The sequence below is a fragment of the Aspergillus glaucus genome (assembly GCF_001890805.1).
Source record: "Aspergillus glaucus CBS 516.65 unplaced genomic scaffold ASPGLscaffold_1, whole genome shotgun sequence".
NCBI classification, from domain to species: Eukaryota; Fungi; Ascomycota; class Eurotiomycetes; order Eurotiales; family Aspergillaceae; genus Aspergillus; species Aspergillus glaucus.
This window is the reverse complement of record NW_019170453.1, coordinates 1,001,703-1,023,771: the sequence shown is the minus strand read 5'-3', so window position 1 is coordinate 1,023,771 and position 22,069 is coordinate 1,001,703. Positions and strand designations below refer to the sequence as shown.

The following is a 22,069-nucleotide window of genomic DNA, read 5'->3' as shown; positions in this document are numbered from 1 at the left end:
CTACTTCAGCCTCAGGTACCATGTAGTCACGTGGTGATAAGATGCCCCGCAGCCCTGACAAATCCGGACAATCCGAGCAGAGTCTGAAAATGTCGCTTCTGATTGGTTCGGTCGAGGCTATTTTTCAGACCTTCCGGTCCATATTGGAGATTGATAAGACTTCTACACAGTACTCCGTAGCATTGCTGTATTGCACAAGTACTTTGTCCTATCATCTCAACATCGTATGCAATTGTCGTAAATCTTCTACTCTAGTGGGTACTATTCAAACTCCACATATGCAAAACGCCTCGGAAACTCATACTACCATTCCGTTAATTTGCACTCGCCTCCGGCAAAGGAACCGGCCCGCCAGGGGATTCCGGAAACCGAGCAGTCAACACCTCAACGCCGTCTTCAGTGACAAGAAGGGTGTGTTCAAACTGAGCAGACAATGTCCCGTCTGCCGTAGTGCTCGTCCAGTCATCGGGCCATGTGCGATCCCGGTGAGTACCAATGTTAATCATGGGTTCAATGGTGAAGCACATGCCAGGCTTCGCAGTACCCACGGCCTTGTTCTTCGCGTAATGGGGAACATTTGGTGCGCAGTGGAACAGCTGGTTGATGCCGTGACCACAGTAGCTCTTGACCACACTGCAGTTCCGGGTCTTTGCGTGCTTCTCAATCACATTTCCAGGATCCCTGAACAGCATGCCGGGCTTGACCAACTCAATCGACTTATCCAAGCATTCCCGTGCGGTCTCCACGACCTTCACAGCATCTGGATTTGCCTTGGCCTTGTCTCCAACATAGTACGTCTCGTTGATATCTCCGTGGAATCCTTCATGGTACAGCGTAACGTCAATGTTGATGATATCGCCATCCTCCAATGGCCGCTGGTCGGGGATACCGTGGCAGATGGTTTCGTTAATCGAGGTACAGACCGACTTGGGGAAGTTCACGTAATTGAGCGGCGATGGATACGACTGCGCGGTCCAATTAGTAAAAGCACTCTTTCCGTCTCAAAAAGGTAACGTACGTTGCGTTCAACACAGGCCTTGTGAACGACTTCATCAATGTAGTCTGTTGTGACACCAGGTCGCGACTCCCGCGCAGCAATATCCAACACTTCTCTTGCGAGTCGGCAGACCTTCCTCATGCCTTCCTGCTCTTTCGCGTTCAAAATGGTAATGTTGTGCCGGCCAACGAACTTCTGCTCCGATCGAGGGAAGCCATCTTTGGCGTAGTCGGGGTGAGGAATGGATTTCGGGATGGTGCGCATCGGGGACAATGGGTAGACAGGTCGCAGGGAGCCGGTGTATTGGAACGACGGAAAAGGGTTATAGTGTCCCGTGGCTGGATCTGGTTCAGAAACTACTTTTGGAGGGAAGATGTTGGTGAGGATATTACTCTTCTTGTGAATGGACTTGTGGTCACTCTGTATTCGACAATATCAGTAGCTGGTTTACTCTACCATCCGCGCAAGAGACCTACCCAGCTCCGCTTGAAACAGTTTTGCGAGCAGAAGAAGCTATCGGTGCCCATCTTCAAACATGTCGGGCATTGCAGAGTACCAGCGTCGTTCTGGCAATCCAGCCCAGTACATTTCCGAGGAGCAGTTGCCGCAGCCATATCGAATCCAAAATCAAAGAATAAATACTTTCAAATGTGACTTCAAACGATTGTCGCGGTGAGATTTGCGAAGCAAAAATCCGAATCCCCGCGCAGGACGAAACCATCTGATGCGCTAGCCTTATCAGGTTAGTCCCCTGATGGTTAACGGCTCCAGTATGTGGCTGATGTGCTTAATAATGATATATGTGGCGTGTCAATATAGTTTCCGTTTAGAGCTAGCAGCGCACTAAGACTATTCTGTCGGTGACGACGACTGAACTCATTCTTGTAGACGTCCCGCGTTCACTTTCTGTTTTGCTAGCGAATAAAGACTGAGAGAAGATAGTAGCTGTCAGGTGCTGTTGCATGGTCGTTGCAATGACAGAAAAGTCCAAGCAAAAAGTCGTCATTGTGGGCGCGGGGCCAGTGGGCTCCCTGGCTGCATTGTATGCCGCTGCCCGGGGCGACGAAGTTGAAGTATACGAATTGCGCGGAGGTACTTCATCAATTGTTGTATTTTGTATGATGAATGCTTGCTAACTGGCTCAGACCTCAGAAATCCGGCTACTATGCCGTTGAACTTCACCAAGTCCATCAACCTCGCCCTGTCCGAGCGTGGAATCGCGTCTATGAGGCAGTCGAATCGGCCGGCGCTGGTTGAGAAAGTCCTCAATGCGGCTATTCCCATGCATGGACGCATGATTCATGGCCGGGACCATGGAAAACTCTGGGAAGCAGCACAGGCATATGATGTCCATGGTCGCGTGAGTCATTGCCTGATATATACCGCCAGATCAATGCTAATTCAAGTTAGGCAATCAATGCAGCGGACAGATCCACGTTGAACAACGCTCTACTGGATGAATTGGAGCAGACGCCAAACGTGAAGCTCTTCTTCAACCACAAGCTCACTGGCGCGGACTTCCATGCAAACAAAGCATGGTTCGAACGTCGTCTACCCGGGGAAACTCCCATCCCCAATTCATCCAACAGAGCTCCGGAAATCGAAGTATCTTTTGATTTTCTCATTGGAGCAGATGGCGCACACTCAGCAACACGCTACCACCTGATGAAGTTCGCCCGGGTGAACTACGAACAAGAATACATCGACGCACTCTGGTGCGAGTTCCGTATCCCACCCACAGAGAATGGAAACTTCCGCATCTCCCCAAAGCATCTGCACATCTGGCCAGGCACGGAATTCATGTTCATCGCCATCCCTTCGTCAGACAGATCATTCACCTGCACCCTCTTCGCCCCGGCACAGCACTACATCCACCTCCAAAACTCCCCAGAAACCCTCATCGACTTCTTCGACGCCCACTTCCCAGGCGTCTGCCCAGACCTCATCACCCCAGACGCCCTAGCAGAGCAATTCGCCACAAACCCACACCTCCCCCTCATCAGCATAAAATGCACCCCGCACCACTTCAACTCCTCCGCCGTCATCCTCGGCGACGCCGCCCATGCTGTCCTCCCCTTCTACGGCCAGGGCCTCAACGCCGGCCTCGAAGACGTCCGCGTGCTCTTCGACATCCTCGACTCTCACGGTGTCTACACCTCCCCCTCCGCAGAATCCAGCACCCTCGCCCGCCACACAGCCTTCCAAGCCTACACCACCCACCGCGCCCCAGACACCCACGCCATCAACGACCTCTCCAAAACAAACTACCTCGAAATGCGCTGGGGCGTGAAAACCCCCCTCTACAAGCTCCGCAAGTCCTTCGAAGAAGCCCTCGATCGCTACTTCCCTCGTCTGGGCTGGAAGACGCAGTACGCACGCGTGAGTTTCAGCACGCAGCGGTACTCGGAGGTTATTCGCGCGGCGCACTGGCAGGGACAATTACTTGCGTTGGGGTTCGGGGTTTTTGGTGTTTGGGGGGCTGTGATGGCTGCGATGGGGATGTGGAAGAGTCCTGGGCCTAAGTTTCAGGTGCTTGTTAGGGGGTTGAGTCATCTTTGGGTGAGGCTTTCGAGGAATGCGGCCAAGTCTGCGTAATTATCTTTTCTATTGCTCTATCCTATTGTATGTATGTAGTTATTTGGAATAAATAAAAGTTTTATGTAGACAAATTAACCCCAATTTCACTGATATAGCACGATATGTTCATACCATAATTCCACAACCGATCCTCCCACAACCGATCCTCCCTCTGATGAAATCAAACAAGAATCCGGAATTCAACAATCGGCCGGATGGTGTAGTTGGTTATCACGTATCGTTAACAGTTCAAACAACTGATTCCGATAAGGTCCTGGGATCGAGCCCCAGTCTGGTCATTTCTTTTTGCTTCGTCTCGTTTAGTTCGAGGTAAATTTTTTATTTTTTCTTATTTCTTTTTTATTTTTTTTTTTCAACTCCGTGGTGCCGTGGTGTGGTGGGTGCGTGTGGGTCGGGTCGGGCCAGTATGGATTGAATTGGATTGGATCGGATGGAAATCGGGTGTGTCGGTTGATTGTCGGATGTCAATTGAATTGTGGATGGATGTCAATTAGCGAAAAGAAAGTGAAAGCGAATGAAATGGTCGTTATCGTTAGTTGTTGTACTCCGTAGGAATAGAGCATTTCCTTCTCTTTTGGGCTGGGTAGCAATCAAGCAAAAACCAGTGTCTTCCGGGACACTTCATCCAACAAGAGTAAGCCAGTAGTGCTACATTCAGACAGTGCCTCGGCAAATAAACCAGTGAGTCCCAAGATAAAAGGACAAGACAAGACATATCGGATTTAGACAGAGAGACAAACGGATAGACGTAACAGTCGTGAGTATTTTTTTTTCCCCAGCCGGTTGGACATTTGACAACAAGACAACACGGTAGCACAGTAGTAGTAATGGAGTATGCAATATGCCCGACAAACCAAAGATGTATGTAATGTAGCCTTCCTCCAGCCTCAAGATGCAAAAGGAACCGAACCAATCTTAGCCAACCAGAGAGGGGCACGAAGAATATCCGAAATGAATACATGAGCAGCAACATCATCAACAACAGGAAAGGCATCAAGAAACGCATGCGAAAAACGGGCAAATCCATGGGTCATTTCATTTCATCATTTCATCATCGTCACAAGACAAAAAAAAAAAAAAAAAAAAAACGCTGTAGTTCGAAAATGGAAACGGTAACAATTTTAAGAAATTCGTTGCTTATGCTGTCGTTTTATAGCCGTAGGTAGATAATCCTGGATAACCTGGGAATGGAATAGGCATTGTAAAAACCGAAGGAAACTGCTTGGCCTCAGCATTCTGTAAAAATCGGACGGACAATTCCTTCCTGGCAACTGGATAGTTGAAATAGAGCAATCCATGGTGAATCCAAAGACGGATAGACTGGCTGTGGCACCTTTTTTTTTTTTTTTTTTTTTTTTTTTTTTTTTTTCTTCCTCCATGGAGACGGAGTCATCAATAATATATGCCATGGGTGGATATCCAAAATTGTCCTATGGGTCCGGTGTAATCCAACAATGGCCAAACGGAAATATGTAGACGGCGATATCCAGGACGAAAAAGAGATAACAATAGAAAACAAAAAGAAAATCGTTCAAGGCGCAAACTTCACACGGCGACTCTTTCGTTGATGGATAAGTCTTTCTGTATCAACATACAGTTGGTCCATAAACTCCATGGCACAACAATCCTTAAGGATCTTTGCGACCTGGGTCCCAGCGGAGATGAGCTGGAGTACATTGCGATCATCCTTGATGGGCCGGGACTGGTGCTTGGCAGCATGCCTCATTTCCAGGGAGTTCTCCAGGACTGTAACTAATTGCTTGATCTGGCCGTTGTACAACAACCGGGCTGGAATCCGGCGCTTGGTGGCCAGTCTCTTCAGAAGGTACACCCATTCGGTCCATTCTCGGTCAGTAGGTCCGTTGACTGTTCTCTTGTCTGCTTCCACTGGGACTGGGAATTGGTACTTGGCAATGAAATCATATGCACATTCCGACAGTCGGTCATTGACCGCATTCAAGATGCCGTCCTGCTCCGAAACATCAAGGTTAGTGGGCAGGTGTGGCAGCTCCCGTGTCTGGGCCGCTATCACATGACCGGGAGGAGGCTTCAACAATTGATGTGGGCCATCGAATTCATCCCGGTTGGACGGTCGTCTTTGCGAGCGATGGCGGGTAGAGCTTCTGGACTTCTCGATAGCACTGCGGGTGCTAGCTTCAGCCAGGATTCCCGCATCGTCGAACGGTTTGCCAAAGTCATAGTCCCGTCTCAGGGCCGTCGGGGGCAGACGAGCCGGATGATCGAATTCACGATAGGCAGGAGCCGGCGGCGGGTCTGACTTGATGTTATCGAATGGAAAGTCAGGACTTGGGGGGAAAGGCTCGTATTTGCCTGACGACACGGGAATGTGGTAGTCAAAGTCTGACCAGGATTGCTTGTGCGGCTTTGATGCAGCGATCTGGTCAATGGAAACAGAGTCAAAAGGCGAAGGAAACGCTGCTCTTCGTGTGCTGGAGAGATAAGAAAAATCTCAGTATACAATTCCCGGTGGACCGCGAAAAGAAAAGGGTAAACACGATGCGGTAAAAGGGTACCTTGGTTGGAAGATCCACTGGTTCTCAGGTGAGCTACCATAGTTCTGGGTATGTTGAGACATGGTGCTGGTGCTGCCATGGGTGAGCTTCTCTCAATGCATTCGAAAACAAACAAGAAGAGGGGTGGGCAAAGGAGAAGTGCAGATATGCGATTGAGCTGACCTGTGACGAGACCACGATTCGGGATCACTGCTGATGGAATGTGCGCGCGATCCGGTATTCGATGCGGCACTTGAGAAAGGGCTGAAGTTCGCCATTATTCGAGGTGAAGGAAGAGGGTGCATGAAGCGAGATAAAGTTCGAGCGATTCGAATATAAACAAACGGGCACCGACGGATAACAGGGAATAAAGCAGGAAAGAAGAAAAAGAAAAAAAGAAGACGATGACGATGACGAAATAGTAAGATGAAGATAATATCGAGACCGGAAGTGGTATGAATGGACCAGGAACAGGAGCAGGGTTTATCAGATTAGGTTCTTCTTTCGTTCCTTGGATCCCGCACGGTAAATATATATAGAGAGAGAGAGAGAGAGAGGTCAACACTCTCCATATGAACCCGCCAGATAGGGCTTGTGAGGAACTCCACGTCCGAGGGACAGCCGGATCGAATGAAATGACGAAGATGTTCGATGTTCGCCCAGGGAACCCCTCGTAGGACCCAACTTGAACAGCTTGGTCTCACCGCCAATCGAACAGTTGGACCAGAGTGTTGTTTTTTTTTACTGGAGACTGGGGTCTGTCAGGCCGGGTAAGAGGAAATTATGGAATGACAAAAAAAAAAAAAAAAAAAAAAAAAAAAAGGCCACGATGATGGGGAGATCAGACGGGAAACGGGAATGAGTGATCTATAGCAATCAAAATCGTGACTAGTCAAAGCAAGCAAGCAAGCAAGCAAGCAAGCAAGCAGGGAACACGCCGAAGCGGGCGTCTCAGATGTCTTTTTATTTTTATTTTTATTTTTATTTTTTTTCTCTCTTGTCTCACTTCCCACACGGAAGACAACAGCAGCAGCAGACAATAGGCTAAGAACCTACAGATCCCAATATTCAATCACCATTCAATCCAATATTCCAATATTCCAGGGGAAAACAACAACGCCACCGAAGGGTGCAATATGATGATCCTATGCCCAAGAGAGAATAGTAAGAGGCGACATAGAAAAATCCAGCCAAAGAAAATGCAGCAGGGTCATGATTCATGGACCAAACCGAAACGTCCGAATACATAATAATCTAATCGTAGGAAGCTGTGGGCGGACGTGGGCGGAGCGAGAAGGAGGGCTGTTTGGGCAGCAATCCAAACGGGGCCACGTCCACTTGCGTTGTTGGGTCTGTGAGTTAGCCAGCAAGATGACTGTATTGTGTGTGGCTGCGGGAACAATCTCGCGTTGGCAAATCGTTCACCGTGGGCCAATACTGGAGAAGCCGACGAAGATGAGGCGTTGATTGATTGCTGCTGCTGCTGCTGCTGTGTTGGTGGTGGTGCTCGTCGTGAGGGACACCCGACACCGCACACAACTATACATACCACTCGTTACTATCTACTATGTACGGCTGCTCACCGGATACAAAATAAATGGCAGTGCTATGGATATTGCTGAACTGTTCGGTTTCATGCCACTTGCCAATCACCTCCAAAATGCCTCACGGTTTCTGCAGTTTCCGCCGTCCCCTCCCCCCGCCCAGTCCGGGGTCAAAAATGGCCCCTCTACAAGTACTCCGTACATTAACGGACAGTGGCAGCGTCGCAGCCTGTCATTCGGGAAGCAGCTAAATGCACGGAGGCATGGATCACAATCCTGTCTGTTCAGAAAGAAATAATAATACATGGCAATTATACCCTCTTGGTGCTATGTATTGGGCATACACCTCAGCGCTGCATGTGTTGTTGCCCAAGTCCCGGCCAACCGAATGGGCCAGGATTGGGTCCAGATTTATCGTTCTTGTGTGGTATCTGAAATCTTACTCCGCTGTGAGGGAATTCCCGGTAGATGGTGTCGTTTTCGTATACGGCATATACAGGGATGTCACTGTAGCAGTCACCAAAATAGAAAAGGAAAAAAAAAAAAAAAAAAAGCAATCACGAATCCATCAGGCTATTGAACTATAAACCGGAAACTCCGCGCCAAAAAATAGAACATAAAAAAAAGAAAAAAGGATATCATAGGCTCATATATTTCCATGAACAGTATCGCTTCATTATTCGCCGTGTATTATTTTTATTCAAAAGCCGGAGCTTTTCCATGTTCGATATTCATCGTTGCTTCTTATCACTCACTGGCGTTGGTAATTCGATCCCATTTCGTCGCGCATAGTCCTACATATACATAAAACCAATGGTCAGAAGAAGAGAAATCCCGCAGATTCAAGAAACGCATCGAAACACAGTCTCACCTCACAACTCAGCCGGATAGCCTCCTCAATTCCCACCCGAGCTTCGTATCGTAGGATCCGCTTCGCCTTGTCTCCGCTCGCATACCGAACAGAACATGCATCGCCCACACTCCCGCGGCTAAGGGTCGTCGACGACCCAGACACCCAGGTCGACATCTCACATACCCAACCAGCTAGATACGCCATGCACTGGGGAATGTAGATCTCAAAGGGTGGGGTGTGGCCGAACTGGGCCCAGATGGCCAGGCAGAAGTCGCGAAAGGTGATGGGCTCGTTGTTCTGGATGAAAAAGGACTCGCCGCCGGCGGTCCGTGAGGAGATAAGGTTCTCTGCTGCCAAGACATGCGCGTCCCCTACGTTGGTCACGTAGGTGACATCCCACAGGTTGTAGCCGTCTCCGATTATAAATGGGGTTTCCCATTTGGAGATGCAGGTGTGGATGGGCGGGAGGAGTTGAGGGTCTCCGGGGCCGCAGAGCACGGAGGGTCGGAGGGAGCAAGTGGCCATTGTGCTGCTGTTGGCTTCGAGAACTATTCTTTCTGCCGCAGCCTGTTTCAGGAATGATTAGCAAGGCCCGACCCGCGATTGCCATGGTAAGAGATCTGTATGGGTAGAGTAAAACAACCTTGGACTCTCCGTAGATTAGTGACGACGACGGTATCGGCCATTGTTCATCGATGTTCTCGTATGGCGTGCTCATATCATCCGTCACAACGCAGCAAGTACTCGTGTAGACAAATCCCTTGACTCGAGCTTGTCTCGCCGCATCCAACATGTTCCTGACCCCTTCGATATTGGTCTTCCGCACCAGTTGTTCTAGCCTTCTCCCAAACCGCTCGCTAAGACCTGGGACAATACCCGCTGTATGAATGACGATTTCCGGTCTGGCCTGTTGAAGCGCATTGTAAACTGTATCGGGAACGGTAACATCTGCTTGAATGAATGCGACGTTGTCGGGTAATTCGTGCGTGCCATTGGGAGGAGAGCGGTCCAGGACGGTGATGGTACACTTCGGATGTTGTTCTGCGACAGCTCGAGCGATAGCGGACCCCACGAATCCAGTCCCACCAGATATGAGGATATTTCGCAGCGGGGGCTTTTCTCTTGTATCGTGCATTGTTGAAAGGCGTAGTTGAACGTTAATGTTGGATGTAGGTTATGCGACGGAGGGGAGCCGCGGTTCCGCGATCCATTAAATCCCCGAACAGGACAAACAGAATGCAACCGCAGCAAACGACTACAGCAGTCAATTGAGTATCTCTCAAAAATCGATAGACATTGCGATAGATTTCAGTTGGTTTCATTCACTGCTCGAATTCATTGATAGATTGGCAGCATCTGTCATTGTATTCATACATTGTCTCTGCTCATACAGAGTCAAGAACAAGCGCAGAGAGAAATGGACAAGGAAAAAAGGGCACTTCACGTTATCATACTATACACAGCCCCAGGTATCCAACCCAAGTCGCAAAAAAGAACAATCCATAAGCTCGAAACATGATATGGGAGACGTTTCGACTGACCGAACTCCGGAATGAATGCAAACACGACAACCATAAAGGACAACGAGAATCAGAAGAGGAAAAGAAAACGAAGTCATGAACCTTCCCCAGCTTTAGAGCACTCTGCAAAGCACCAACCCACCAACCTTCTTCTCCACACACTCTCTTGCTTCCAAGATCCCCCGATCTGTCGAAAGGTAAAGAGATTCCCCAGGCGACCGGATTCCATCAACGTAGTCACTCGCCTCTCCATTGACCACCCGGCGGAGGGCCCGAAGGTCCAGGTTGATTCTCCGGGTGGGCTTGCTGATCGGAACCATCTTGCCCAACACTGAATCACTTTGCCAATACTTCAGTCCCAGCCATAGTCGTCTCGAGGCAATGTTTTTCTGTGTCACGGGCTCGAGTTCTTGAACTGTATCGTTGACGGCCGGGGTACCCAGGAGGAGATGTGGCGGGGGAGGTGCCTTTCCGCCGCGGACAACGGAGGAGAGGAATCCGTCGTTCTGGAGGGCGAGTGAAAGACTCAGGTGCATTTTTGTATTGGGGATCGATGTGAGGCCGAGACGGGCCTTGGTGGCATTGTTCAGATGCGAGCAGACGTGGGCGAGGTGGACGAGAGACATTGTGACGGTTCAATTGGCCTCCGAGGCCTGAGGGATTGCGGGGGTGTTGGGTTGTCTGGGCTGTCTCCAAATAGCGATTAGCAATTGTAGCATGTGGTCAATTAGCCGGAGAGCAAAAACTCACCAAAATCCCAGTGTAAAAGCTGTCGTCAAACTGTCAATCGCTGTATATCAACAACACACGGAGCAAGATTCGGAGAGAGGATGAAATTTCCCGGACCGAAGTTGATCCGGGCGATGTATAGCAGCAGCAAATCACACGCCGTATCAGCTCCATCACAAGCGCCGAGCATTAGTCCCGGCGCTTCGAGGACAACGCTGAGAGGCTGATGGGAAATGGTGCGAAGAGGGAGGTTGGCAGGTATTTAAGGATAGTTAAGTCTCCCCTCATTCCTGTTGTTTCGTCTGTAAACAACCGTTGGAGGATACATACTACTATACTATCATGCCTCCATTACAGGGTGAAGAGCGAATGCTGACTGTGTGAGTATCAACAGACGAGAGGAGTAAATGCAGCTTATTCTGACAATGATGGACTTGTACCAGCTTCGCGGACGTCCATTCCTACTTCACAGAGCCTACTCCCAAGCCCATCCATCATCGATTCGACAAGGGCTCGTATCTCTACATCTACCACGATGCTGCTCAGCACAAGTCCCGGGTTGAGGTCGCCAATAACCCCGGAACGCCTTTTCAGGATGCATTCAATGGAGGTAGGCGAAATCCCCTGTTTACAGGGCTGTGCTTGTGCTGATATCTATAGCGCTGGACCGTATCCATATAGACCATTCCACTCGTTTCCCCACTCTCTGCACCGTGACTGTCGACGGGCCAGATCCAAATCCCCAAGCGTTCCCTCCTCCACCCAATCCTGCCAGTCTATATGAATGGCGATTGCCCAGCAGCGACCAGAACGACCTCTTCCGCCTGCACACGCTGGACGTGTATTTCTGGACGCAGGAAGATGTCAACCAGTTCCTGGATGTGATGGAGCACATATTGTCTCCGTCGCAGATTGCATCAGACAGACACCCGCAGCTGGAGAACCACAACCACGAAGAGGATCACAACAACATTAGTTCGGTGGTACAGCAGCTCGAGAACGTCGCCGTGACAGACCCAGCATATCAAAACGGCCAGACGCGAAACTCTCGAACTGAAGCGTTCCCGCCCTCAAACACGACGCCGGTGCATGCTGGAATCAGCACCTTTCCCCCTCCCCCTCCATCAGCAACATTACCTCCTGCGCCCGCTGCTGCCACTCCGAGCATCAGCCCGACCCAGCAAGGCACGCCTTTCTCCCAACCACCAACAGAACAACACCAAGAACCCGCACAATGCACACCTTTACCATACAACCCCGCCGCGCCAGCTGCCCCAGAACCCATCCAGCATCGCGAAAAGACCCCACCCCCATCAGATGGTGTTGACGGGACCGGCTTACAAGCGGCCGTCGCAGCCGACCATGGCATCCCATACACGCCCCCATCACAAACCCCAGGCGCCTTCGCACCCCCTCCAACTCAGCCTCTACCCCATTCAATGCCTGGAGGCTACGCATCCCCACCTCCCAGCGCCGGATTACCTCCAAGCAGCGCGCCTGGTCTGACACACTCCGGGTCCCTCTCTTCCCGCTCCTCATCCGTCCAAAGTCCCCCGGGGGTGCCACTCATGCCCACATACGCAGCTAGTCCATCATCCCCATTCTTCCCAGGGAATGTACAACAACCGCAACAAGCCAGCAGGACGGGATCCCTCTCTTTCGCACTCCCTCCTCAACCTCAACCTCAACCTCAACCTCAACCTCAACCTCAAACCCAGCCCCAGCCCCAGCCCCAGGCCCAAGCTCAAACCCAAGACCCCAACGCATACCTCCAGCAACTTCAGCAACTCCAGCAACAACAACAAATCCAACAGCAATACCTCTACAACCCTCAAACCCCCCAAGCTCAACTCCAACTCCAGCTCCAACTCCAGCAACAGCAACTCCAGCAGAAACAGCAGCAGCAACATCTCGCCCCCGCCGCACAAATAGGAGCGTTCGCCATCCCCAATACCAATGAATTGGATCCCAATGCTCATCTCTACGCACAACAGCAACAGTTACAGCTACAACAGCTACAGCAGGTACAACAACAGCAGGTACAACAGCAACAGCAGCAACCGCAACCGCAACAGCAAACATTCTCAAAGGGCGCCGATTCCACGCCCGCGCAGCGATCAGGCAAATTGGAGAATCGTGCTGCGAAGGTGGAGAGCGGGGTGAATCGGTTTCTGAAGAAATTGGAGAAGAGGTTGTAATAATAGGGTCTAGGACCAGGGATTTGGGGTTGAGTTTATATAAGATTGTATAACTTGTTTTTGTGGGTAGGATAGGATAGGATGGTATAGTAATGCATGAGTGTGATACCCTAAGCATGGCAGACATGTATGTGACTCTGTATACCTGTAAACGAGGCGAGACTATCTGATATGTATAATTCAATGCTAACCTAACTACCTACAGTGCAATATAAATGAGAAGAAAGGAGATGAATCAATATCCACAAACTGTACCACTGTACAAACCCAATGAAATCATATAAATAACATATCTCCATTGACAAAATGACAAGCAAAATAGTAAAAAGGAAACAACACAGCACAAGAGAACCAAACAACTACCTAAACTACAACCAACGCGGTCCGATAAGACCTTGACACCGTCCTGTGCAACGAAGATAATCCGACAATATGTAGACCAAGAATAAAGAAGAGAAGAAAATGCTCAGATATGCAAAGATGAAAGATGCGATAAGCGCTCCAGGAAAAAACACAACTCCGCACTGGTAAATGCTCCGACAGTCCGATGCAGTCGGTTGGTCCGAACAAAAAACAGAAGGTATTTGAAGAAGAGAAAAGGACATCGCGATCAGAAATAGATGAGGTCATCTGGCGTCGCGATCGTAAGGGTATAAAGGGGGGAAAGAAATGAGAAAAGCCAAAAGAAGAACGGGCAAGGAAATAACGAGAAACCTCAGGAATTCCTCCAACAAAGATCTTCACTTGTCACAAATAGTTTATTTGTTCTCGACGTCGACTTCAGTTGCCAGGGTAGCAACCTCGGTGTTCTCAGTCGAGTTCTCCGCCGGGGTCTCAACAAGAGACTCAGCGACAGGCTCCTTGGCTTCAAGTGCGGCTTCAGGTGCGGCTTCGGGGACGGTTGGCTCAGCAGTGACCTCCTCAGGGATAGAAGGGATGTCGACTGGCTGTTCAGTTTCCTCGGGCTTGGCTTCAGCAGGGGCATCGTTGGACTCGGTCACAGGTTCCTCAGCAGAAGACTCCTGGACAGGGGATGCCTCAGCAACTTCCGTGGTGGGCTCCTCCTCCTTGGGCTCCCCAGCAGGCTCCTCGGGAGCGGCAGGTTCCTCAATTGGCTGTGCAGGCTCCTCAGGGATAGACTCTGCTGGCTTCTTGGTAATCTCCTCTGTCGAAATAGCCTCACTGTTCTCGTCCTTAGACTTGGGCGGCGCTTTAGCTGCGGGCTTGGCTTCCTGGATCTTCGAGTGGACATTGGTCTTAGGCACGACCCTCTTTGTGGCTTGGGTCGGCTTGGATGCCTTGGGAGGGCTCTTAAAGTCCGTCTTTTCTTGTGTCTTGCTGGCAGAGCTGGCGGTTGGGCGCATCATGCGAGCCAGGAACCCTTCGTCAACCGGCTTGGAACTGGCACTGCTCGCTCGCGAGCCTGGCCGTTCGCTAGATGACTGGCTCTGCGGCGACCCACGAGGTGTTTTGCGAACGCTGGAAGCGGTTGGGGTGGAGGAACGCGCGCTAGCTCCATTCTTCAAGGTAGACGGCTTGCGCGATGCAGTCGAGGTAGTGGTTGATGTTGCTGTTCCCTTCGGTTTAGCTGCCTGAGTTGACGCAGTAGCAGCGGCAGGGACGCGAGCAGGCCTGGTAGGCGACTTGGTCGCAGGCTTAGTGGTGGTGGTCGAAACGCGAGAGGCGGTGGTTGTCTTGGTCGCATCACGCGCGGGGGTTGTTGAGGGACGATTAGGTCGCGAAGGTGCCTTGGTGGCGGTATTCAGAGGTGTGCGGCTTGACTTGGAGGCGACGCTCTTAGTCGGCTCACTGGAGGTAGCGGGCTTAGTTGCGCGAGTAGCGGGTTTGGCCGGCGAGGTCACCGTGCGCGCTTTGGTGGGTGATCTTGCGGGGGACGATCTGGCGGCAGTGGACTGACGAGAGCTCAATGGCTGCTTGGTGACAATCTTGGCTGGTTTCCGAGATGACTCGTCAGTAGTAGGCGCAGCTGGGCCGTTCGATGCAGGCTGCGCCTCCTGCTTCGCGGGGGCGGGCTTCTCATCTGATGCCGGCGCATTGTCAGCCTTGGCTGTTGGAGAACTGGCATTCTGCGGCGATGCGGTTCCTAATTCCTGCTTCGATGCTGCTGACTCTGCAGGAGTGGCGATACCTAGACCACTGGCTGCCGTGGGGGAAGTCGAATCCGCGCTCTTCTGGCTGCCGGTGGTATCCAAATCCTCCGAATTGAAGCTCCTGACGCGAGCGGGAGAAGCAGGAAGGTCACTCGAGGTCCGCGACTGAGCAGTCTTGTCAACAGCCACAAAGCTCGCGCGAACCTTGGAAAGCGGCCTCGCGGAACCAGAGTTCTCGGAAGTGGGAGATCGACCGCGGGAGGGTGGAGACGAAGCGTTGGTTTGGTTGCTGTTGCTGTTGTTTTCGAATCTGGCCAGCAGGCTCCGGACACCTGGATGAGCCATGGTTGCTTCTTAGTTGAGCTATGCGATGGGGATGACGCGATTGTCAGGAGGGGAGCTGAACCTCGGATGAGGTCAGTCAGGGGAGATCCGCAGTATCCGTGGACGATGTCGCGCTACTTTTGCTGTTGAATCGCGCTATTCAGGGCAGATGGAAGGTCGCAAGAGGTCAACTCGTAGAGGCCAGATCGCAGGATAAGTGCCAGGGGAGGGGTTGGCAGGTCGCGTTGATATAGGAGAGGAGTGGAGGAGGGGGAGAGTGGGATGGAAGCAGACTGAATGACTGAATGAATGGATGAAAGTAGAGTCAATGAGACAGTCTCAGTGGTAGATTCAGTGGTGAAGAGAGCATGATAAAGATAGAGTAAATTGAAAGAAGAAGGGAAGTTGAAGAGATGAAGAGGAAGAAAGAGGAAGAGAGAGGAAGAGAGAGGGAGAGAGGGCGAAATGGAAGGCTGACGGGGAAAACGCCTCAGGCAACGGTTTCAGGGGTCAACGGCGGATCCGGAGTCTACTCCATACTCAGTGTGTGATGACTACTACTTTCTCCTAGTTACAAGTGCAGTCAAACTCAGACTAACTGCTCGGAGATGAAACTATTAAGGAGATTCAGTCTGTGCCCCCTACAGCTCCGGGGGAATCCAACGCACTTCCGGAGTATACAAAAGACTATGTAGACTATTCTATGCGATTCAATGTATCTTTCTGGAATCCGGCTGATTCACACTTCTAGCAGCCTTCTAGAGGCGATCCAAGGCGGAATCATCCTGGATATTCTCCTAGTTTGCTCCATTTCGGGACGTTATGCCAATCTCCCCCTGATATTAATGCGCAATCAATCTCCGACAGCCCTCGGTCTCAGGACAGACACCACACTGTCTTTTGATGCAAGCATAGACATGCGAGATTGCAAGAATGCTGATCGCATCACTTGCATCGATCTTGCATTGTTCGTTGTCAGAACGAGTTACAGTTCAATAGACATCCGTATTGACGCCATATGCTATCCGTTACAGCGCATAGACAACCGGAGAATTCGCCCGCAACAATTAATGCATTGACTGAAGCCAAAAATCAATACAATCAGCTTTTCAACTCTCAATTCTCAGCCCTCAAGCCTCAATTCCTTGCTTGCCTAAACATGTAATCCCATCTATACAACGGATCAACATTGCTCCGCCGGCTATAAAACCCGCTCCGATTGCGGATGCAAGAAAACGGCCTCATCCAGCACCACCATAGTCAAAAATAAGAAAATGGCTGCTGCCAGGACTCTTCGCATCGGTCAATTGCACTCGTCTCCCCTTCAATTGGACTTTCACTGATATCTTCTTGCAGGTCTCATCCCCGGTGACGGTATCGGACGGGAAGTCATTCCGGTATGTTATATCTCGGAGGGGTAGAGTGAAGGCACAAATGAAGCTTACAAGATTAATTTCAATTGATAGGCCGGCCGTCGGGTCCTTGAATCCCTCCCCTCATCGTTGAACCTGAAGTTCAGCTTCGTCGAGTTGGACGCCGGTTACGACCACTTCAGGAGCACCGGTACCGCTCTCCCCGACAAGACCGTGGATGTCCTGAAGAAGGAATGTGACGGTGCTCTGTTCGGAGCTGTCAGGTGGGTGGATTAAATCCAATTGCATGAAAATAAGATTGTTCTGGCGTGCTAACTACCTGCAGCTCCCCCAGCACCAAGGTCGCCGGCTACTCCTCGCCTATCGTCGCCCTCCGCAAGAAGCTCGACCTCTACGCCAACGTCCGCCCCGTCAAGACCACCTCCGGCGAAAGCGGCCGCGACCCCATCGACCTGGTCATCGTCCGCGAGAACACCGAGGACCTCTACGTCAAGGAGGAAACCAGCAGGGACACCCCCAACGGCAAGGTTGCCGAGGCTATCAAGCGCATCTCCGAGAGCGCCTCGTCGCGCATCTCCACCATCGCCGGTGAAATCGCCCTGCGCCGCCAGAAGATCCGCGATGTGGCCCCCGCCCCCGCCACCCGTTCGCAACCCATGTTGACCATCACGCACAAGTCCAACGTGCTCTCGCAGACGGACGGTCTGTTCCGTGAGACCGCGCGCAAGGCTCTTGCCGCGGAGCGGTTCTCGTCGATCCGCGTTGAGGAGCAGATTGTCGACTCGATGGTGTACAAGCTCTTCCGCCAGCCCGAGTACTACGATGTGATTGTTGCTCCTAACCTGTATGGTGACATTCTGTCCGACGGTGCTGCTGCTCTCGTTGGTAGTCTGGGTCTTGTGCCTAGTGCCAACGTTGGTGATGGCTTCGCTATTGGTGAGCCGTGCCACGGTTCTGCTCCTGACATTGAGGGCAAGGGCATTGCCAACCCCATTGCTACTCTGCGCAGTGTTGCGCTGATGCTTGAGTTCTTGGGCGAGGAGAATGCTGCTGCTAAGATCTACACTGCTGTTGACGCCAATCTGGACGAGGGCAAGTTCTTGTCTCCTGACATGGGTGGCAAGGCTACTACCCAGCAGGTCATGGATGATGTGCTGAAGAGATTCTAAATTAGTTGATCTATCATAGAATGTAAATGCGTTACGTGCTTAGGCACTCTTCTCATTGCATCTTAGTGTACAGTCACTAGGCTTCCCAACCAATATTCCCCAAGCTCCCATCCTTCTCCTTCGTCTCCTTGGTCCCCTCTTCAGCCTCCTTAATATGATTCTTCTCCTGCTCCGTCCCAACTAGAACAAGGGTAAAAAGTATAATAAAATAAACCTCCCCCGTCTCCCGATTCTTCAACACATACCGCAGATCATGGTTCCTCTCATCCACATACTTAATAGCATGCAGCGTGAAACCAGGTAACCGTAACGAGAAATCTACTAGGGTTAGCCCACCACCACCAAACAATACCCAAAAAAAAGAGAGGCCCACCATTAAAAACCAAATACGGATTCCCAAACCCAACCTGATAAACCCTCCCCTCCTCAAACACAAACCCCTTCCTCTCTTCCTCCCCCTGAAAAAACTTCATCCTCTCCCCCGCCTCCGCAGGCACCTTACACCTTTCCCTAACCTCCCCAGCATCACCCCCCTCATCCCCCTCCTGCACAACAACCCCATTAACCCTGGGCACCTCATCCCCGCTCTTAACCTTTCCCCCAACCCGGAACTGATTCCACGATGCCAGCGCGGGACTAAACAGATAGGGTTTATCCGCGTACGCGTCGCCGTCCATGGACGGGTCGATGGACCATTTTACCAGTCTGAGGGCGGTGTTGAAGCCTGGGGGTAGGCGGTCGCGGATGGGGCGGTCGAAGTCGTGGCCGAAGAGGAGGGCGTTGCCGTTGACGGGTTTTTTGAAGATTATGCTGAAGGTTAGGGAGTATTGGTCTGTTGTGTGGGATGGGTGGGTGAAGATGGGATGGGTTGTTGGGGAGGTGTCGGGGTAGCCTGTTTTATTTGCGTTAACGTTTTATCTGGTATTTGAGGGCTTAAATAGGGCTGGGACAGGGAGGTACCGTTATAATCCTGAATCCTAACAGCCAAGCTCACCGTCGCAAGGTCATTGTCTATGCGTACCGTTTCGTCACCGTTCACGGGGACCAACTGGTGCGTTGACGGGTCATATTGAGTGCCTGCTGTAACTTTGAGTCGGTACTTTTTGTGCTGCGCTTGTTCGAAGAGTTCGCCTGATGTCGCTGATGTGTTGGATTTGGAGGCGCTGCTGGAACGGCGTCGGCTGGGGGTTAGGTGGCTGCGGGAGGTGGATCGGGAGCGTGAAGCCATTGTATGCGAGAGTGTAGAGTATAGAGAATCGACTTGGACGTGTCTGTTTTTTTTTGTTATATCGGGTGGGCAAGTTATCTTGTGCTCGTTAGTATGCAGGTCGTCCAGGATATATATCGCTAAAGAGATACCACTTACAATCTCGTATATGCTGATATGCTGCAATATAATTGATCAAGGTAGCTTTGAGGAATACAATTGAATACTTCAACGCTTTAATATTAAGGCAAGTCAATGAAAGTTGATGTGACGCCGATCAACGTCATCGCGGGAACCAATGATCGTCAAGCAATGTATTAGCCCTATTATGATACAATCCAAGAATAGTAGCCAAAGTAGAAAGATAGCAAATATGTCAAGCGAATTAAAGATGAGCCGGGTCTGAAGGTAAAACATCCGAATTAAAATCACCCGGTTCATCATCCAAATCATCCGTGAGAATTCCAACTCCACTATCCATTGGCCTTCGGTGCTTGCCTCGACCAACATCGATGTCCACATGTCGCGACATACTGACCGGAGTGATGGGCTCGCTGCCTGTAACCGAGCCATCCGACTGAGGCTCCTTTGTCTTCAATAGTTCATAATTGGAAGACCGGACCTTGGCCTTGCGACGCTCCGCATTGGCGGTTTCCTTCATCATGGCAAATGACCGCTCTTGATCCGCAATCCATCTATTAATGAGATTTTCGCGCTCTTCAACCTCGAGCTGCAATTGCTCCTCCAGCACGGCATTGCCGCGACCGAGTTTCTCTGCTTCTGCCCGGGCTCCTTCGAGTGCTGTATTGAGCTCTGAAATGCGTACATTCATTGTCCCAATCTCCTGTTCGTGATGCTGGCGCTGTTCCGCAGTCTTCTGCTCAAGGCTCGCGATGGCCGACTGGTGTCCCTTTTCGAGACACTCAATTTCTTGCCCGTGATTCTGAAGCTGCCTTGCACTCTCTCGCTTAAGGTTGGTGATTTCGTCGATAGCCGACTGACGTTCCTTTGTGAGAGACTCTATCGAGGTCATCAAATCACAAGTGCGAATGCGATTATGCTCAATGGTCTGATTCAGTTCGCGAATATGTGCGTCACGCCTTTCAACCGTGGACTCGGCTGCACGGCGGGCTTTCTCCTCGTCAGAAATTTTGCTCTCCAATTCTGATACCTGCTGGATGTGTTGCTTTTTGCTGGCAGTATTCTCTTCTTCCAAGCTGCTAACGAGCGCCTCCAGATTTTTGACATCCTCGCGATACTGTTCAAGTGCTGCGTTCAATCTTTGGATTCCAAAGTCTTTTTTCTCTCCTTCTTGTTCCATCTTCCGCATCCGCATCCGCATGTGGAGCATGTCCCTTGCCGAAACCTCTAGGTCTTGGGCCTTCTTCGACGCAGCTTCGTACCGGACCGACAACTCATTAAACTGGCCTCTAAGCGCTTGTTCGCGGCCCAGGGATCCGTCATGATCAGCACGTTCATTGCTCAAGTCTTTTACGAGTGATTCCACACGCTTCACCAATGCGCCAAGTGTGGACTTCCCGTCATGCAGACCCGTTTCCCCTGGCACTGCACGTTCGAGCTCGATGCGTGCTGTACGGAACCGCGAGCTCATCTCCGAGATGATTTCGCCCGGGCTGCTCCCAGAGAAGCCAAGTGTCGACAGTTCCTGCTTTACTGATTCTAGTGAGCTAGTAGCATCAGAGGCACGAGCAAGGGCAGAAGTAAGAGTGGGAACGATCTGGTCAAAGAACTCGGGTGGTGGAGACGACTGGCGAAGATTGTTTCCAACGGTAGCGCCATCAAGAGAAGTGACGTTAGCGCGCCACGCATCAAAGAGGTTCTTTTTCTCTTTTCTGGCGGCCTCAAGGTCCAGCTCAAGGCGGCGAAGCTCAGCTTCCTGGTGATGATCGGGCAACTGCGCTTGGGTGGAAGAATCGACACCAGGAGCCGTATTGTCAAGCAGCGAAAAACCATCGGGGATAGCAGGTTGATACTCGACACCTCGAATATCGGGCGAATCGGACAGAAAAACCGTGTCTCCATCCATACCAGTGTCGTCAAGCATAATAGTATCGCCGTTCGTAAGTTCGGACTGCACATTGGCATCTTGGGCAGATGAAAACGAAACTTCCTGTCGAAGTCGACTAGTCTCCTCTTCCAACTCTTCGATGTTCTCCTCTGACACCTCCAACGAGAGTTCCTCCTGAGCAGGGGATTGGTCACCATCAAAAGCACCCGAGTTCTTCGCAGTCTCCAATTCTTGCCTCAGCAGTTCTCTCTCCTGCAACAAAGACTGCAGTTTCTTTTCATAACTAGCAGCATCGCGCTTCTCTCGCTCAATATGATTAATTTCATTACTGAGACCCATCCGGCCAATCCTCCGCTGTACCCGTGAATCTAAAGCCTGGCGCAAGGGCGTGAACTGCACCACCCGCTGTGTGCCTTTTCGCGAAGCAGGAGCTGACCGTCGTCGGCGACTTGGGGTACCCGGCACAGAGCCTATATTGCCCCCATCAAATGAAGTGCGCATCATAGCAGGCGTCAAACCTGTGGAAGGACCAGGATCCGAGAAACGGACCTTCTTGCTGCTCCCTGGTGTAGTAGCACTCGCGCTCTTCGATACATTTGCTCGCTTTCCAGACCGGCTCCGACTTCTGGTACGTGACGTTGGGGATTCAGTGACGCCCGCGTTGGATATGGAACTAATGCGTCGCTTTCTCGGGCTCCGTCTGAGCTCCATAGCTCTCGCCGTAGTCGCAGTTGCTGCCATGTTTGTAATATTGATAGGACTCAGATAAAGATCTGGTGCGATGTTAGTATGCATGTAAGCAGTATGTAAATCTGGAGGGGTAACTGACAGGTCAAATAACTGGACACGGTTTTGCCTACTTTCTCATCCAAGACATAATAAACAAACAATAGAAGTGGCTCCT

The 22,069-nt window shown here is 51.1% G+C and overlaps 10 protein-coding genes and 1 non-coding gene across 11 annotated transcripts; 4 read left to right on the top strand and 7 right to left on the bottom strand.

The window, feature by feature from the left end:
• Positions 1–43: 43 nt before the first annotated feature.
• Positions 44–1,667, bottom strand: ASPGLDRAFT_161613 (methionine aminopeptidase MAP1). The gene is made up of 3 exons (XM_022542491.1): positions 1,474–1,667; positions 1,019–1,417; positions 44–965 (listed from the first exon to the last, which is right to left on the bottom strand). The coding sequence occupies exons 1-3, from the start codon at positions 1,609–1,611 to the stop codon at positions 315–317; spliced, it is 1,188 nt and encodes a 395-aa protein (XP_022406020.1). The 5' UTR covers positions 1,612–1,667; the 3' UTR covers positions 44–314.
• Positions 1,668–1,959: 292 nt separating this feature from the next.
• On the top strand, positions 1,960–3,592 carry bna4 (kynurenine 3-monooxygenase; the record flags this gene model as incomplete). The annotated part of the gene is made up of 3 exons (XM_022539635.1): positions 1,960–2,089; positions 2,143–2,357; positions 2,408–3,592. 3 exons carry the CDS (start codon positions 1,960–1,962, stop codon positions 3,590–3,592), a joined length of 1,530 nt encoding a protein of 509 aa, XP_022406019.1.
• A 191-nt stretch (positions 3,593–3,783) lies between these two features.
• Positions 3,784–3,873, top strand: ASPGLDRAFT_t8. The gene has a single exon. It is a non-coding gene; the product is annotated as a tRNA-Val (tRNA).
• A 1,253-nt stretch (positions 3,874–5,126) lies between these two features.
• On the bottom strand, positions 5,127–6,191 carry ASPGLDRAFT_31054 (uncharacterized protein; the record flags this gene model as incomplete). The annotated part of the gene is made up of 2 exons (XM_022544002.1): positions 5,127–6,045; positions 6,130–6,191. The coding sequence occupies 2 exons, from the start codon at positions 6,189–6,191 to the stop codon at positions 5,127–5,129; spliced, it is 981 nt and encodes a 326-aa protein (XP_022406018.1).
• Positions 6,192–8,205: 2,014 nt separating this feature from the next.
• Positions 8,206–9,666, bottom strand: ASPGLDRAFT_41321 (uncharacterized protein). The gene is made up of 3 exons (XM_022545384.1): positions 9,149–9,666; positions 8,524–9,072; positions 8,206–8,446 (listed from the first exon to the last, which is right to left on the bottom strand). Exons 1-3 carry the CDS (start codon positions 9,638–9,640, stop codon positions 8,384–8,386), a joined length of 1,104 nt encoding a protein of 367 aa, XP_022406017.1. The 5' UTR covers positions 9,641–9,666; the 3' UTR covers positions 8,206–8,383.
• A 236-nt stretch (positions 9,667–9,902) lies between these two features.
• ASPGLDRAFT_41318 (mitochondrial 37S ribosomal protein uS8m) lies at positions 9,903–10,762 on the bottom strand. Its single transcript, XM_022545383.1, has one exon. The coding sequence runs from the start codon at positions 10,649–10,651 to the stop codon at positions 10,139–10,141; it is 513 nt and encodes a 170-aa protein (XP_022406016.1). The 5' UTR covers positions 10,652–10,762; the 3' UTR covers positions 9,903–10,138.
• A 334-nt stretch (positions 10,763–11,096) lies between these two features.
• Positions 11,097–12,952, top strand: ASPGLDRAFT_62869 (uncharacterized protein; the record flags this gene model as incomplete). Its single annotated transcript, XM_022548590.1, has 3 exons — positions 11,097–11,134; positions 11,198–11,364; positions 11,415–12,952. The coding sequence occupies 3 exons, from the start codon at positions 11,097–11,099 to the stop codon at positions 12,950–12,952; spliced, it is 1,743 nt and encodes a 580-aa protein (XP_022406015.1).
• A 758-nt stretch (positions 12,953–13,710) lies between these two features.
• ASPGLDRAFT_21465 (uncharacterized protein) lies at positions 13,711–15,408 on the bottom strand (the record flags this gene model as incomplete). The annotated part of the gene is made up of 1 exon (XM_022543100.1): positions 13,711–15,408. The coding sequence occupies one exon, from the start codon at positions 15,406–15,408 to the stop codon at positions 13,711–13,713; it is 1,698 nt and encodes a 565-aa protein (XP_022406014.1).
• Positions 15,409–16,661: 1,253 nt separating this feature from the next.
• lysB (homoisocitrate dehydrogenase lysB) lies at positions 16,662–17,929 on the top strand (the record flags this gene model as incomplete). Its single annotated transcript, XM_022548589.1, has 4 exons — positions 16,662–16,689; positions 16,744–16,784; positions 16,854–17,023; positions 17,086–17,929. The coding sequence occupies 4 exons, from the start codon at positions 16,662–16,664 to the stop codon at positions 17,927–17,929; spliced, it is 1,083 nt and encodes a 360-aa protein (XP_022406013.1).
• Positions 17,930–18,005: 76 nt separating this feature from the next.
• Positions 18,006–19,157, bottom strand: ASPGLDRAFT_115370 (DUF1769 domain-containing protein; the record flags this gene model as incomplete). Its single annotated transcript, XM_022539685.1, has 3 exons — positions 18,006–18,247; positions 18,303–18,821; positions 18,890–19,157. 3 exons carry the CDS (start codon positions 19,155–19,157, stop codon positions 18,006–18,008), a joined length of 1,029 nt encoding a protein of 342 aa, XP_022406012.1.
• A 208-nt stretch (positions 19,158–19,365) lies between these two features.
• ASPGLDRAFT_71067 (uncharacterized protein) lies at positions 19,366–22,030 on the bottom strand. The gene is made up of 2 exons (XM_022549533.1): positions 21,995–22,030; positions 19,366–21,938 (listed from the first exon to the last, which is right to left on the bottom strand). The coding sequence occupies exon 2, from the start codon at positions 21,904–21,906 to the stop codon at positions 19,522–19,524; it is 2,385 nt and encodes a 794-aa protein (XP_022406011.1). The 5' UTR covers positions 21,907–21,938; positions 21,995–22,030; the 3' UTR covers positions 19,366–19,521.
• Positions 22,031–22,069: the final 39 nt, after the last annotated feature.

What these genes read in the sequence shown, in the direction of transcription:
- ASPGLDRAFT_71067 (XM_022549533.1), bottom strand. Translation starts at nt 21,906, where the DNA reads ATGGCAGCAACTGCGACTACGGCGAGAGCTATGGAGCTCAGACGGAGC.
- ASPGLDRAFT_161613 (XM_022542491.1), bottom strand. Translation starts at nt 1,611, where the DNA reads ATGGCTGCGGCAACTGCTCCTCGGAAATGTACTGGGCTGGATTGCCAG. An exon ending in ACTGTTTCAAGCGGAGCTGG is followed by an intron (nt 1,418 to 1,473) that starts GTAGGTCTCTTG and finishes TGTCGAATACAG; the next exon opens with AGTGACCACAAGTCCATTCA. An exon ending in AGGCCTGTGTTGAACGCAAC is followed by an intron (nt 966 to 1,018) that starts GTACGTTACCTT and finishes TGGACCGCGCAG; the next exon opens with TCGTATCCATCGCCGCTCAA.
- ASPGLDRAFT_41321 (XM_022545384.1), bottom strand. Translation starts at nt 9,640, where the DNA reads ATGCACGATACAAGAGAAAAGCCCCCGCTGCGAAATATCCTCATATCT. An exon ending in TAATCTACGGAGAGTCCAAG is followed by an intron (nt 9,073 to 9,148) that starts GTTGTTTTACTC and finishes TTCCTGAAACAG; the next exon opens with GCTGCGGCAGAAAGAATAGT. An exon ending in CTATCCGGCTGAGTTGTGAG is followed by an intron (nt 8,447 to 8,523) that starts GTGAGACTGTGT and finishes ATGTATATGTAG; the next exon opens with GACTATGCGCGACGAAATGG.
- ASPGLDRAFT_41318 (XM_022545383.1), bottom strand. Translation starts at nt 10,651, where the DNA reads ATGTCTCTCGTCCACCTCGCCCACGTCTGCTCGCATCTGAACAATGCC.